Source organism: Enhydra lutris, unplaced genomic scaffold, assembly GCF_002288905.1.
Source record: "Enhydra lutris kenyoni isolate GAN:26980312 unplaced genomic scaffold, ASM228890v2 scaffoldscaffold22, whole genome shotgun sequence".
NCBI classification, from domain to species: Eukaryota; Metazoa; Chordata; class Mammalia; order Carnivora; family Mustelidae; genus Enhydra; species Enhydra lutris.
This window is the reverse complement of record NW_019154106.1, coordinates 3,365,010-3,380,763: the sequence shown is the minus strand read 5'-3', so window position 1 is coordinate 3,380,763 and position 15,754 is coordinate 3,365,010. Positions and strand designations below refer to the sequence as shown.

The following is a 15,754-nucleotide window of genomic DNA, read 5'->3' as shown; positions in this document are numbered from 1 at the left end:
AGTGCAGAAGCGGAAGGGCCGGGAAGAGCCCTGTCGGCACGTCCCAGAGCGGCACGTAGCTGCATCGGCCCCGTGCACAGTGGGTGTGTGGGGGGCAGTGGGGGGCTGAGAAGCTGCTCGTTGTACAAATGGGGATGGAGACTGCCCCCGGCCAGCCAGATGCGTGGCTCTTACGGGCCCGTGTGACCTAGATGTGTGAGGATCCGGCCACGGAGCATTCGGTCGCGGCACCGCAGTGCTGAGCGGAACGGGTTGTTAGCGTCACGGCAGAAGCCTCGACTCAGGAGCATTTTTCAGAATTGCAGAATCCGTGAAGTTGGGGCCTGGGCTTCCCAGCTTGGCCGCTGCCCCTGGGAGGCTGGAGGCTCAGGAAGGTCTGCCAACGCAGGAAGAAACCACAGAGCAGAACCAGCTTCGTGATATGTCGGGGCTGACCCCGGGGTCCTCACCGGGCCTGAACCGGCTTCTGCCCAGCCGGGCAGCCTCCCTCCCCGCCCGAGGTGGTCCATTCAGACCTGAGGTGGTGTTTGAGAGAGCTGTCAGTGAGGTAGGGGAGCATCCAGCGTCCCCGGGGGGCTGAGGTTGCTGCCTAGCCTGGTCTCCCTGGAGCGGCGGCCAGAGCTCAGAGTGGGCTGAACCCGTGTGGTTTGGAGGCGGGGGGTGCAGAGGAGCTGCGCGGTGTCTCCGGAGAACTGGGAGGAGCACAGAAGGCTGAGTAGTGGGGCTGGTTCCTCAGTCACATTGCTGGAAACCGCGTGGGGGGATGGGGCGGCAGGCAGCAGCCGCGGGCTCTGGGATGGTCCTGCTGAGGATGTGAGCCGCAGCCCCTCCCCTTAGATGCACCCACCACCACGCCCAGCCCGCCACCCTCCAGTCTGGAGAGCAGCGTGGTCCTTAGCAGATCCCTGCCTGTGGGTCTCCCACCCCAAGGCCTCATGCCCCGGGCCCGGCGCTGCAGCCACCCACCCCTGCCTGCTTGGCTGGGGCGTGGCTCTCCACAAGCACCCTCAGTGGGCCCCTGGCCAGCTGCACTGGCTCCTGCAGGATCTCTGGGCCCGGGTGGCCCATGCCAAGCTTGCAACCACCAGTGGTCCATAGGGCGATCCGTGAGGGTCAGAGGGGCGGATGCAGAGCCTCAGCCCGGCCCGGGGGCGCAGCTGACTCTCTAGGGCTCCCACACTGTCGTCACACCCACTGGGGGTACCACCTGCCATGTGAGGTGGCATGAGAAGTACAAGTGTGCGTGACTGTCCTGGCCGTTGCGGGGTGGGGGGGCGGTGATCAACCACTTTTATGATGTGCTTATGCTCAGGGAAGCCTGGGAGGCAAACTGATGATTCCGCCGCCCTTGCAAGATTACAGTCCTGGATTCAAACAGGAGCAGCATGTGCAAAGGCCCAGTGGTAGGGATGCAGGGCCTGGTGAAGGAGCCTGCTGGGGGCAGGGAGCGGGGGCGGGGAAGAGTGCAGGGGATCCCAGAGACCAAGTAAGGGCCCGCGGGGAAGAACTCAGTGTTCTCACCAGAAGGAATCAGGAACCAGTGCAGTCGGCTTGCGGCATCAAAGGTGTTTTGTGTCTTATCCTTGAGTCAGAGACAGCAAGTGTAAGAGGCAGCTTGGGAGGAAGTGGAGGGAAGGCTGACCCAGCTCCGACGGGGGCAGTGGCCAGGGGGCTCTCAGTCGAGACTGAAGTGACAGGTGCTTGGGCCAATGGTAAGAAGCCAGGTTAATCCAAGGGGGCTCTGGGGCGGCCAGACCGGAAAGGGGGCTGGTGGGAAGGGCCAGAGCAGCGGTCAAGAGAATTTGACACCTCCCTCCCGGCCTCCGGGCTCCCCGATTTTGTCCCACCCATTCCCACTTTCCCCACGGGAAGCTCAAAGAGGAACCCAGCCCCCAGACTCCAGGTTACTGCCCCTCCAAACAAAGGGATCCGGACAGAGAAAAGACATTTTGATCATTACAAAGGACTCGGGTGCCTCGTTTCCACTCTCACGCGGGCCATCCCCAGGGTTGAGGAGAAGTGGCAGTCCTGGCTGAGCCGGCTTCGGGTGAAGCGTGGGGGGTAGAGTTACAGCCCTGCCCCACTGTGGATGGGGGGTATCAGCCTGGGGGTGCAGCCCGCCCGGGGCCTGGCCTCAGGGCGGGGAGGAAGCAGGCCCACTGCGTCCCTGGCGCACACGTGTCCTCCGCAGCCAGCCTCTCTGGACGGAACGTAGCTTATAGGTGCGCGGCCTGTCTCCTCGGGCGACAGGGCCCACCCTCTCCTGCCGGGCGACAGAAGCCAGCGGCGGCTGGAGCTCGGCACGGAGCCGTCTGAGGCGGTCATCGCCGTGCCTCCAGCTGAAAGCCGCCCCTGGCGAGTCTTTGGCACCAGGCGCCGGGCACGGTTCTGGCCACAGAGCCCTGCACGCTCCCTTGGCACCCGGCCGTGGCCAGTTTTGTCTTGTAAGGGCAGCAGCTGCGCTGGCCCCTGAGGGACGTGCACCGGACACGCGTGGGGCGCCGCACTTCCTCCTTGGGCCGTCACCCCCGGGTGGACGCAAGCCGTGCCCGATCTGACAGGGGCGGGTCTGTCCCCTTCCCCACCCAGCGGTCAGGAGGAGGCCGGCCAGGCTTGTCCCTTGCTCGCTGGGCTCGGAACGGCCCTGACTGCCCGCAGCCTGTGCACCACGGATGATGGAGAGTATCCAGGACTGTCCATCCAGCCCGGCTCCAGGGAGCTCCTGCCCAAACCCAGCCTGGCCCTGCCCTCCCCACCGAGTAGCGGTGGCTCTGGGCTCATCTGTCCCCACTTGTCGGAGCAAAGGGTCTATGCCCTAAATGTTTAAAACCCAACAGTCTCCCCGTAGGGCCTCACACTGGGTTCCCACCCGACAGGATGTACCCCCGGGACGAGGGTACAGTGAGGGAAGAGCCTGGACGCGGCGCCCATCGGCGGCCCAGCCCACGCTCGCGCCCCGCCCGCCCCCCCAGCCGGTCCCCAGGTTTTGCATGATCCACGCCTCCCCTGTCTCTCCCAGTCCTGGCTTCACTTTGAAATGGTAGCAGCCCTTTTACTGATTTTTCCATTTGAGGGTTCGTCTGCGGGATTTGGGGGATACGGGAGTTCTGCCGAGGAGGTGTGAGACCTCTTTGCTGCAGCAGGGACTGGGCAGCCAGGAGACGGGCTTTGCAGTCGGCACCCCGGAGAGTGTTAGCGGCATCAGCGCGCACATGTCGGCCAACACGGGAGCTCGGGAGCCGTGGACTGTGCTAGACTCTGCCTTGTGCAGTGCGGCCGCTGAGCGAGGAGGCGGCCCCTGCGTTCCAGTACGTGTGCTCAGAGCGGGAGGCAGACGCAGGCAGACATAAGCAGAGCCTCACGATAAATGCCGTCTGTTAGGTCTCTTAGCGGGCAAAGGCAGTCTTCCGAAGGAGGCCACATGAAACCCTAGGGCGCCAGCTCAGCACGGGGAAAGATTTCCAGCAGTGAGCCCTGTGTCGCATTAGGTGGTGAGCACCCTGCTCCGAGGGGCATTCAAGCTGTGTTGGAGGACCCCTTGCTGGGGCTGCTGCACAGCATAGGGAGGCAGTAGCTCTGTGCGGTTCTACTGCCCACCCTCGCCTCTCTGGACCCTGGGTCCACCGGGAATTACCTCTGTGCCCCCCACTGCCCTCTGCGCCTCATTCTCAGCCTCCCTGGCTTCCTCAAGACCTCAGTGCTGCTAAGCTGTCCCCAGCTGGTCTGGGCCCAGGAAGCTCCAAGCAGAAGCCGGAACACCTGCTGGGCGGGTGCACAGCCTCCTGGGTCCCTGCCCTGAGCTGGGAAGGCCCACCAGGCAGCACATTCGAGCCCCCAGGGGAGCTCAGCTTGCGCAAGCCTCCATCGGACGCTTGGGTCCGAGCCACTACTCAGCTGGGTGGACTCTGTGCCAGGATGGGTGGACGCAGGGAAGCAGTCACCGGAGCCGCTGGGTCCTGGGCGGGACTCAGGTTCAGATCTCTTAGCTCGTCCCCTAGCGGCTGTGTGACCTCAGGCAAGTGGCTTCTGCTCTCTGGACCCCAGGTTCCCCATTTATAAAATGGGGGGGATAACACAAGCCACCTGGAGCCGTGCCGGGAGCCTCGAGCGCGCCGTTCCTTGTGACATACTCGGGGCCGTGGCTGGTGCCAGCTCTCACATCGGCTCTGCGAGCGCTTGCTTATTGGACATGTGTGAACAGCCTGGAGCATAGGAGGCCGGGGCTCAAACCCTGCACTTGGGGGCCTCTGGAGGTCGTGTCCCTTCACCTGCTCTGGAGGAACACCCGCTTCCGCGAGCCGGGCCCTGCGCTCTGCCGGGCACCATGCTGAGTGTCGTAGGTGCAGTGACTCACGCGTGTCCCCGGTGACCACAGGAGGTGGACAGCTTTATTGCCCGTTTGACAGATGAGCAAATCGAGGCAACTTTCCCGAGCTTACACCAGAACTGCTAGGCGGAGGCAAGACTCCCGAGGCCCTGTGCTCCGCCACTCGGCCGCTGGGCCCCCCCCCGTCGGCCCGCACAGTTAACCGCTGCCCCTGCTCCACAGAAGCCGTTCTTACTCCTGACCTGGATGGCTTCCCCATCTGTCCCCAAACATACCTCCCTCCCCCGCAACCCCGCGCTGCGGGATGACTGTGCACCAGACCCTGGGCTGGAGCCCTGCCTAGGTGACCTCTGTCTCAGTAGCCCTGGAGGGAGGGTGGGGTGTTTCTCTCCACTGAGGACACTGCGGCACAGAGAGGCTGTGGCTTGGGCAAGGTCACACAGCGATGGCATCTATCACTGACCTGATGGACCCTGCCCCAGCCCCGGCTTCCCAGATCTACACTAGTGCTCTGGTCACCCCTCTTCCTGCAGATGTGTTCCCAGCTCTGTTCCGCACCCTTCTGAGGGAGCAGAGAGTTTCCCGGAGCTGGTCATGGGGGGCAGGCAGGCAGGCACCGCTCAGCCGGGCAAGCCCACAGGGATCCCATCAAATGCTGTGCTCCTGCTCCGGGAAGCCAGCGTGCTGGGTTCCCCCTTTATTGAGCACCTACTGTATGCAGAGAGCCTCAAAGGTGTTGGCAGGCCCTTCCCAGCAGCCCGTCCTTGAGAGACAGACGTGACTCCGCCCCCCGGGATGGAGGGAAAGGGGCAGATCTGCCTCTGCTGCTTGCCACCCCCCACTGCGCCCAGCTTCACTTCCGCCCGGGGTGGGGTGGGGGACAACAATGCGCCTGTCTGTCAAGTGCGAGTTCCGTCCACACACTCTCATTTGGGGAAAAAAATAACAAAAAAGCCAAACTGCTCCCAGGAGGCACTTCCCTTAGGAAAAAAGGAGCATATTGCAAATCAAGACAAAAGCCACAGGAACGAGCCTGTGGGGCTCCGGAGGTGGCCGTGCGGTCCAGCCCCATCCGGTGGGCGGAGGCAGAGGGGGCGCCCCCTCGGTCCTGCAGCTCCACAATCGCCGTCAAGCGTAATTAGCAGAGACCTCGCGGCCGGTTTCCTTTAAATCCCTTATTCAGTGACTTGTTCACTGCCTTCTGGGGGATCCTTCTCCCACTGGTCGGTCTTCCTCCCCATGTCCTTTCTTCTCCTACCCTCCGGCTGCTAACGTTTACGCGGGCACAGTGACAGGGCCTCACGTCCGCTCCTCCGTGGGGTCCGCTGGCCCCGGGCGCGGACACGCTGGCCCCAGAGACTCCAGCTCGCTGCCACCTGCGATGTGTGACATTTCAAAGCCTCCAACAAGGTGTCCCACAAAGCAACTTTGAGCCCCATTTAGCTCTTTGCTGTGATCAATTTTCTGAAATTATGGCATAATAATGGGGTTTCAACAGCTTGTCGGTTCCGTGCGGAACAAAGGAGTTTGTTTGATCTGAGCCCGGCTGCGAGAAGCTTGGGAAGGTGGCTTGGACCTGAAGGAGATCCGGCGGGTGGTGAAGCCCCTGGGGCGTGCCCCGCCCAGCACCCCGAGCCAAGTGGGGGTGCAGCGGGAGCTAGTGCGGGCTTCTCACTGGAATTCCACAGCCGGGGCAGCTCAGGAGGGAGGCCTGCTCGGAGGGTACATAAGGAGGGTACGCGAGCCGCATGTCTTCCGAGAGCCCCTGCCGGCCCTGCAGCTCTGGGCAGAGGCACCCCCGGTGCCCCCTCGGAGGAGGAGATGTGTGCGGCGAGTGGACCCTCGGAGTGTTGGGAGCCAGAGGGTCGGAGCAGGTCTCTCCTCTCGAGGATGGCCTGTCAGGGTAGGCACACCCCTGGGCTGGTGCAGAGGGAGCAGCTGAGGCCTGCCTGCCCCTAGGGCTCTGGGGTCGGGCGAGGGAGAGGACGGCAGAGGTGAGACAAGATGAGAGGTGGATGGAGGGAAGCAGGACAGACGATGGATGGGTCGGTGCTTCCGGACCCTGGCGTGCTTAAGGTTCCGTGCTGGCCGGCTGCCAGTCTGCCGCCTCCTGCCCCCCGGCCCTTGGTACCCCACAGTCTGCTTCCTGTCTCGGGATCTACAGGAAACATTCTGGGGAACCCACACCCCATGTGGCCCTTGAACCTACGATCAGCCTCTTGGCCAGACCCGAAGCGATGCTCCCGTGGGAGCCAGGTCCCAGGAACGCACCCCCGTGGGCCCCCACGCGCCGCGGCGGGCTGCCTCCTAACGGCCTCTAGCAGGCTCTGTCGTCGAGCCGCCCGATGGACGGGGAACCGGGGGCTGAGGAGGCCGGTGGTCACGTGCCCGAGCTCCCGCCTGGATGTGGTCCAGGCTCGACCCAGGGTCCTGCGCTCACCTGATGCCTCCGGGCTGCCCCACAAGAAGGTGTTTGTCTAGCATTGTGTCGCGGGACGGATGTTTGAGGAAAGATGAATTACGGCTCCACCACCTGCTTCCGCCCTCGCCCGGACTCGCTCTAGGTGTCTGTCTGTGTGCTCTTCTGCCCTCGGGACTCTGGACTCGGGCACCCGGGCCTTGTCCCTGGGCCCCCCTTGTGTGGTCATCGAGGCCATGTCTTCTGCATGCTGACCAGGCTCGGCATACAGCTTGCCCTCAGGCCGGGGGAGCCACCACGCCAGCCCCAGCCCGTCTTAGCACCAGAAGGCGTGGGTCCAGGCCTTGTCCGCCGGCCCCTGATCACTCAGAGCCTCTGTTTGTGCACCCGTAGGAAGGAGTGCGTTACCCCTGCGTGGAGGGCCAGACGGTGCGGCGGAAAGAGAGGGGGCGGAAGCCACCCACTAGCCGGACCTCTGAGGGAAGCGAGCGGACCCAGCAGCACCCACCACCACCCATGCAGTCGGAATGGGGGCACGGGCACAGGAGCGCAGTTGCGAAGGATGGACGCCCGAGCGTCCCCCTGCCTTTGCCCGGGTCTGGCCCTGTTGTTCACAATACCCTTTGAGCTGAGACGCCGGGCCTGCCCCTTGGGCTCAGCATGAGCCTCCGCATCTCCGCTTCACTGGCCAAGCCTGAGCTCCATGACTATACCCCTTTGTTCCAGAGCAAAACGTGCAAACTCGGGGCCGCGGAGTCCGGCCGTGGGGCGTGGTGGGGTCTGTGGCCAAGTGGAGAAGACGCACCTGAACTAGAACGCACAGAAGGTCTCTCCTCCGCTCCAGCCTTCTGGTCCCAGTGCTTTAGGTTTTTAAAGAAGCAGAACATTATTCACTTTATATAACAGGTCTTTATTTCTTAAACATAATCAAGCCAAATGAGGCTGGGCCGTGTACCATCTCCACACCCAGCCACCAGGCTCCAGTCTTGGTCCTTGGCTGGGATACCTTTGGGAGACGTCCCGGTATCTGTCTTAAGATTCACAGCACATGCCCTAAGCAAGCGTGCCTTGGTCAAAGAGCGGCTGCCCAGCTGTGTGACCTTGGGCCAAGCAGTCAGACTCTCTGTGCCTTGCTTTCCTCTCATCCATACGATGGCAATCCAGGTTTGCTCTAACCAGACTACTCAGTATGGCTGTGGTCATTACTCCCTTCACATAAGGCTGGATGGTACAGTGCTTCAGTGTAGACTCTGTGCCCAAATAGAATTCGGTTCAGACCCCAGTCCTGCCCGTAACCTCTACTTAACCTCAGGCATGGCATTTAACCCTCCAAGTCTCTGGGTCGCTTGTAAATCCTTGGACAGAAATCATCCTACCGCATAGCGTGGCGGCGACGGTCAGGTTCCCGACGTCAGTGAATCTCGAGAGTAGAGCATGGCCCGTGGCGAGGCCCCTGCGAGGTAGCTCCGTTATTAGCACACCGCGGGCTGGAGACGGGAGGGCAGGGGGCCTGAGAGACGGAGGTGGGGATGGGCCAGCCAGCGAGTGGGGAGGACATGGGGAGGACACAGGAGGCAGGGACGGGGCGGGTAAACAGGCCAACCCCTGGGTGTCTACAATCACCCTCCCGCACGTTCCAGCTCTCCCTCAGCCCAGGACCGAGAGGAGGGGCTGCCCGGGTGGGCCAGATCGGGACAGAGAAGGCACGAAACGCCTTCCAGAACGGGTCAGTGTGAGGCAGGCCGGACCTCCACCTCCCTCCACAGCAGCTAGAGGACGTGTGGGAAGAGGCGGAGGAAACTGCCTCGTGTCCTGTTTCTTGGGAGGTGGCGCAGCCGCGGTCGGGTCTGCTCCCCGGCCTGCTCCCAGGGCGGCTTCCTCGCAGCCGGCGTCTGGCTTCCGCTGCCGGGCTCCCCACAGCACTGCTGCTCGGGGTCTCTCTGCTGAGTGCACCTGTACCCCGTGGGGCTACCTCCCTGTCCCCTTGCTGTCCCATTTCCCCGTAGGCTCTGCCAATGGGAAGGCCAGGGAGAGGTCAGAGGGCGGCCAAGGGGAGGGCCAGGGTACTTCTCCCCACCCCACCCCAGCTTCCCGGCCTCTCTGGCAGAGGCTTTGCCGTGCCCACGGCTCTGACACCCCCAGGAAGGCGCTCCCTCCGTGACACTGGCTGTTTCTAGCTCTAGCATGTCCGTGTCCCAGCAGCCTGCACCGGCCTCCTGCTGTCCCTAATGCCCGACCCTCTCTCCATCCACCGCCTGTCTTCTGCGCTGCTGCACGGCCTGTGCGGCCGGTCCCCAGGTCTGAATCATGCCCCCTTGAAAGACCGCGAGAGGCGGCTGATTCCTGGCCGGCCCGGCTGCTTGGGTGGCTCAGGATCCAGGTGCGCCCACTGTGCCCAAAACTGGCCGTCGAGGGGGCTCTGTTGTGACCTGCTCACACGGACAGACGTGAACGCGGACAGAGACATGCGGCTCACCGGCAGAAGCTCTCCGAGCCCGGAGACGGGCCAGACTCAGCCCCACTTCTTGCCCATTCCAAAGCTGCACCCCCACTGACGACGGACCCCGCTGCCAGGCGAGCGCCAGACCTCGTTCCGTTCCATCTCGGTGCCCCTGCTTGTCAGACAAGCCGTGCGATTCCTCCTCCCGGGACGACTGGGGTTTAAGGAGGGTCAGGTGCGGCTCTCCCAACGGTGCCGGCAGCTACCCCTGGGGGCCCCGAGCGCTCATTAACCATAGGACCACACCCGTCCTGACCCCCACCCTCGGCCTCTGACAGAGCGTTAAGTCACGGACTCGGCCAGGGGCATCTCCGTGGTTCTGCGCTCCCGAGAGCCGTTTGTTCATCTGCGAGCACGGCTGGCACCTGTCCGTGCTGGGCTGTGGGCTGGGAATCCAGACGGACGAGGCGGCATCCCCGCCTCACACACCAGAAGGACCCCTGTACTGGGAGAGGGGACACTGTGAGCAAGCGAGGTCCCAAGAGGAGTTGGGTTTTTTCCCGATACTGAGAGGGATGATTGAGGGCTTCCTGGAGGAGGCAGCGTTTGAACTATGTGGAGTCCGTTGGGAATATGAAGTAGAACAAGGCAGCTAAGAGTACAGCTCAGCAGCAGACTGTCCGCAGAGATGTGAAACTTGAGTGAGCAGCCTTGGCCTCGCCTCACCCCAGCCTCGCCTTTGTGACCTCAGCACCCCTGCCTGTGACCGGGGGTCCTCAGGATCAATGGAGCAGGGTGTTAGGAGCAGGGGCTCTGGGACCAGCCTGCCTGGCCCCTCGCTGGCTGGCTGAGTAACCTTGGCTGGGACTTGATGGCTCTGGGCCTCAGTTTCTTCATCTGTAAAATGGACGGTGAATGTCCGTGTCCCGTGGGGTCCGCAGGAGGGCAGAACGGGTGACTGGTGTGAAGTGCTTGGTCTGGCGCGCCGGTACCTGGATGACCGGACGGCACCGGGGACGAGGGTGCTCTTGTGTCCTGGGTGACTTGGCTCTTCCTCCCACCCGCAGCGGCCACTTTCATGGAGCACTGGAAGCGGAAACAGATGCGGCTCCGGTACCACTGGGACCTCACGGGCTTCGAGGAGGAGGAGGTGAGCAGTCTGGTCCCCGCGCTCCCCGGCCCCGCCCCGTCTCCCTGGGGCTAAGTCGCCAACAGCTAGCGGGGAGACGTTTTGGGGTCTCCTGCAGTCTTAGATCTCGAAGCTCCTGTGAACGTGTGCCTGGATTCCCTGGCGGACCCCACGCGTCGGGCACAGCCTGGGCGGTCTGGGAGGGGACTGCTGCCACCCTCAAGGCCGAGGGCCCAATGTGGCCTCAGCCTTGGCCCCCAGGGCCCGCTCTCCACCTGCGGTCGGACCCGGCGGGGGAGTGGGAGCGAGGCCCTTCCTAAAAGGAGGGCAGCCAGGCGCTGCATGTCTCTGGGCACCAAGGAGAGGGCGTTCAGGAGCGAGTGGCCACTGGGCTGGCGGAGGGTCCCTGCCCGAGGCCTCCTCAGGAGAAGCCTTGCCACTACCCCATCCCTGAATCACCAGCTCCAGCCAGAATGCCCCAGGGGGTGAGAGGGAATAAGGAGGAGAACGGCACCCACACACAGCCAGGCCACGGAGCAGAGCCCACAGGAGCGCCCCCGACCTCTCCTTAACTTTATAAAGCACATGTCTATTTTTTATTTTTTTAAGTAAACTCTACCCCCAGTGCGGGGCTCGAACGCCCAACCCTGAGATCAGGAGCCGCACACTCCACAGACGGCCGGTCAGATGCCCCTCGTGCTTTTTTTTTTTTTTAAAAGAGCTCTCAGGCACCTTCATCATGACGTGGAAATTTCTTCCACTGATTTTTTTTTTTCCCGCGTTCCTCGTGTATGCCCCCCATGACGCGCTCCCTCCTGGGATGAAGGGCCGGTCTGCCCAGGATGCGGCGTGTGGGCTCTGTCCTGACAATGTCATTCATAGCCGAGGAGACGAGGGTCTGCCAGGAGAGGTGCAGCGGCTTGGCGACGACAGATCTCGGGGTCCAGGCTGCAGGGTCCCATCCCAGACTGCCCCCACCCTCGCCGTGTGAGCTAGAGCAAGCCCTGGGCCTCCATGCCCTTGCCTCTCCTCATCCTCCCTCGATGGGTCTTGAGGGGGTCTTAAAGGGTCAGTAGGCCTGGAGCAGGGCCCAACAGGTGTGAATGCCCCAGAACGGGTCACCTGGGTCGCCACCGCCGGACACAGCCCTCATCCACAGCAGGTCCTGTCACCCCATTCCACAAGTGGCCGCATCCGCCCTGGTCCACCGCCAGGCCATTCCTTGGGGGTCTGGCCGTGCATGGACCTCAGCGCTCTGCCCCCGCGGCCCGTTCTGGGTCAGGCATCCCCCTGGCTAAGCCACCTTCCCTGTAACTGTTTCTATTAGGAAGATCCGAGTAGAACAAAAAGCAGTCATTTTATTATTTGAGAAGATTTAGAATGTCCTTTCCGCCATATGGTCAGGGGAAGGTGGGGGGACGGTCTCCTTTGTTCAACCCCAGGGGACCCATCCCATGATCACCTCGCCCTGACGGCTCAGGTACTTGGTTTTGGGGTGGTGATCAGAGCCAGCAAGCACAGGTCCCCAGCAGGCTCCAGTGAGTCCCCTGAGGGATGCTCCCGCCCGCCATGGCTGGCCAGGGCCCCCTTGGGGAGCTGGAACTCAGGGGAAGCCTCACGGAGTCTGACCTGGGGGTTGGGGCCCAGTGCAGAGGGAAGCCCGTGTCCAGTTGGCCGGCCTGTGGGCCCTTTCCCTGAGTCTCACCCATCACACCCTTTGGGGCCTCCAAAGCCCCACGAGCCACAAACGTGACCCGCTCAGGGGTGACTTCAGCTGGTCCCAGCCCCCCATATCCGCCTCGTTCCCTGTGTCCATCCACTTTCTTCCCAGTTCTTCAGAAAACGATCTCTAGAGGGTGCGGCCTCTTACAGAACAACAGAAAGTAATGAACTCTTTTTGTTTTTGTTTTGAACGTCCTGGTTCCCCGAAGGAGGCTGTCAAGGTTTGGATTTTTTGTCACTCCTCTCTCTTCCCATAGCCTGTCTCCCTGGGAGAGGGGCCTTCTCGCACACTGACCCACCTGTCTGTGCCGCGCAGCTCCTCACCGCGGGCAGGGCTCTCTGCTTCCTCCCCCACCGCTGGGCCTCTCATACCCCTCGTTCTTCTCTTCCAGCGCCCTTTGCTGACCTGCTCTGGGCTCCCCCGAGGCCTGGCACCTCTGGTCTGCCCGTGCTCGCTGACACTTATTGCCGTCTCTTCGATCCCCACAGCTCCTGATGGAACATTCTCAGGGGCCAGTTCATGGCTGGGTGTTCACCATGAGAAAGCGGGAGGCAGGGCGGGGGGCAGCCTCACACAGACTACCCGCCCCCGGGACATGGACACCAGTAGGCTGGGGTTCTCACCCAGAGAGAGAATCCTGGGTGGGCCACGGACGGGGAGTTCTAACGGAAATAGTACAAGCAGCCAGCTACGAACTGCCCCCAGAGGGTGCCCACGGCCAATGTAGGGCCTGAATCTGTCATGTGTGCTCACGTCGAGGGTCTCAGACCCAATTAACAAGGCTTCCCGTTGACTTGGTTTCTTTCACAGGACCATCCCAGAGCTGAATACGAAGCCAGAGTTTTGGAAAAGTCGCTTAGGAAAGAATCCAAAAAAAAAGAGGTATGGTGGCCTTGCCAGTTGGCTTTCCCGGCAATAAAACATTGTGTGCACCCAACAGTATAGACCAGGGGTTCAGCAAACACCGTATGCACACAACAGTATAGACCAGGATTTGGTAAACAGCATGTGCACCCAACAGTATAGACCAGGGGCTCAGCAAACAGCGTATGCACACAACAGTATAGACCAGGATTTGGTAAACAGCATGGGCACACAACAGTATAGGCCAGAGGCTCAGCAAACACCATGGGCACACAACAGTATAGACCAGGGGCTCAGCAAACACTGTGTGCATGCAACAGTGTGGACCAGGGTTTGGTAAACACCATGTGCACACAACAGTATAGACCATGGGTCGGCAAACACCATGTGCGCATGCAGTGGTATAGACCAAGGGCTCAGCAAACACCGTGTCCTCATCAATAGTATAGACCAGGGTCCAGCCTCCCGGACAGGGTCCAGAGCATTTATATCTGACTCTGCAGACCTCTGTCACAACTACTCAATTCTTTCTGTAGCTTGAGAGCAGCCATAGACAGCAGGTAAACAAGTGGCCCTGCTTGTGTTCCTATAAAACTTTATCTATAAAAACAAATAAGGGGCCAGATCTGGTCCACAGGCTGAAGTTTGTCCGACTCTGCCATGGGGCTCCCTCCTTGATCTACCCTGAGGGTATCTCAAGCGTCAGCCAACATTTCAGCATCAAGAACCAGGTAGTTTGCAGCTATTCCACAGGACACCTGCCATTTTCTTATGTCACCCCTTGTGTTTGATGTCAAATTGTGGAACGGGAGGATTTGTCCCACCGCCCCCCCCCCCCCCCCCCCCCCCCCCCGGCCAAATGGCCCCCCCCTGGTTTCCCTCAGAGATGCGGGAATGAGATGGAAGTGTTTTGTGATGTTCTGAAGATCACCATCTTTTTATAATAAGTGACTTATCCCCAAACCTCTCGTTCGAGTCGGCTGTCTTATGTTCACGGCCTAAACGCTGGCAATCCTCTAGAGGTTCCTAACGAGGGGGTTTTATATGCCCTGGGACAAGCACAGAGTGCCCCGGCCCCCGGCAGCCTCTGCCTGCGGCTGGGGGAGGTTTGTGTCAGTCCTTAAAGGGTGGGAAGCAGACGCTCCCTGAGCAGCACCCCCCCCTTGCCCCCGTGCACGCCTCAGCCTCTGGGGCTGATCAGGAGAGCCCCTGGGTTTATCGTTCCTATCGCCGTGGCACCCGAACAGGGTTTGCTGGATCCACGCGGCCAAGGGTTGCGATTCCTCTGGAAACTGCAGCCTCCGAAGTCCTACGGCCTCCCCCTGGGTCACTAAGGCCTGTGTCCAGGGCAGGACCCCCCACCCCCAGCCCTAAGCCCAATCCACCCCGTGGTTTTTCTTTATGGCGGCTCCCCTTAGCACGAGCCCGGATGAGTATGTCATTCTCCCCTAAGGAGAAGAAGGCTCTGTGACGTGTGTCAGTCCTTTCAAGTCCAGACCATGACCAAGCACAGGCGTGCCCCCCAGACTCCGCCACCTGCCCCTTGGCTACGATCACCAGCAACGAGGGCACAGGGTTCCTCTCACATCTGCGTCTGGCAGGCCATACCCCTTATCTCTTCCTCTGTGTCACTTGGCTCCCAGCTTTACTTTGGGGCTTTAATTTCCCCTCCCCCTGGGTATGGCACCCAATTCAGTTGCCAAAGAGGAGAGTCACCCTTCAGCGACAAGGGAACTGGCGTCTTCCCGTGATACACACCCTTGAAATCACAGGGACCGCCTCCCGGGGGAGCAGTTCGGAGCCCCCCAAAGCCGTTCCTGGGGCAGTCCGCCCGAAAGCCCCATCTCCCGTCCCCACACCCTTGCAGCCCCCCGTTTTCTTTAGAACGTGGGCGTCTGCCCTCTCCCACCGGTTCCAGACGCCCGGGACCCACGTCGGCCTTGGCAGCCAGGGCAGCGAGGGCGGGCCCACGGCCACGGGGACACGGTGGGGGGCCCGGGCCTCGTCCCGCTTCACCCCACGTGCTCTCTTGTTCCCTCCACCCGCCTCAGAAGCGCCGGTGTATTCCAGAGGAGTCAACAAACAAATGGAGGCAGAGGGTTAAGACCGCCATGGCAGGGGTGAAATTGGTACTTCCCTCTTGCGGGGGCAGCGCGAGTCTTGACTGTTTGCAGACCATCCGAGTCCGTCGTGTTTTCTCCTTGACGAAGTCTGACTGTTGTATTTTTTTTAACATCCACGTCCACGCTTCGTCTTCCCGCCCCACCCGCGGAGCTGCGTGCGACGTGTGTCGTGATGTCCCTGCATGGCTTCCGTGGATCCGGTGGGGGTGCGGGGGGAGCCCGTGGTGCGTGCTTGTCACGGCTGCCCGTGCCTGGTTCCCCGCCTTGCCGCTAACACGCATGCCGGCCGTGGGAGGTGGCCTCCGGGCTCCCGCCCGCATCCGCATTCTCTGTCCTAATACGTGCATCTCTCCGTTTTGAACATCCACCTCCATTCGTTCTGGAAAGATCACGGGTTAGTGACAAGCCGCTTGCTATTCAAGGTCCCCACCAGCCCGGGGCCGTCCCCGAGCCAGAGAGCCTGCAGGCCCCGTGTCACCACGGCGCACCGTTGCTACGCGGCAATCGGCGTTTTAACTTGTAATGCTCGTGGCCTGTTTCAGCTTGCCCCGTGCAGGGAAAATAACTATTATGGTTTGGGTGGCGGAGGGCAAAATCATCTCCGACCTTCCAGCCTTAAAGTGAGGCTTGGGCCGGACGCAGGTGTCCCCCAGACGCGGGGCCGACAGTCTGATGTAGGAAAGCGTTTGGCGCTGGGATGCCGGGGACGCAGAGGGGTCTCGTGGTCTA

The 15,754-nt window shown here is 61.8% G+C and overlaps 1 protein-coding gene across 2 annotated transcripts in view; it reads left to right on the top strand.

Moving 5' to 3' along the window:
- Positions 1–15,754, top strand: part of LOC111150126 (anoctamin 1) — a 78,777-nt gene that overhangs the window by 40,575 nt on the left and 22,448 nt on the right. Inside the window, exons 12-15 of one of the 2 annotated variants that reach the window (XM_022507499.1) lie at positions 10,254–10,336; positions 12,247–12,258; positions 12,849–12,920; positions 14,954–15,031. In XM_022507499.1, the coding sequence (XP_022363207.1) occupies positions 10,254–10,336; positions 12,247–12,258; positions 12,849–12,920; positions 14,954–15,031 (245 nt within the window). The remainder of the gene's footprint in view (positions 1–10,253; positions 10,337–12,246; positions 12,259–12,848; positions 12,921–14,953; positions 15,032–15,754) is intronic. The other variant, XM_022507501.1, reaches the window with a different exon arrangement.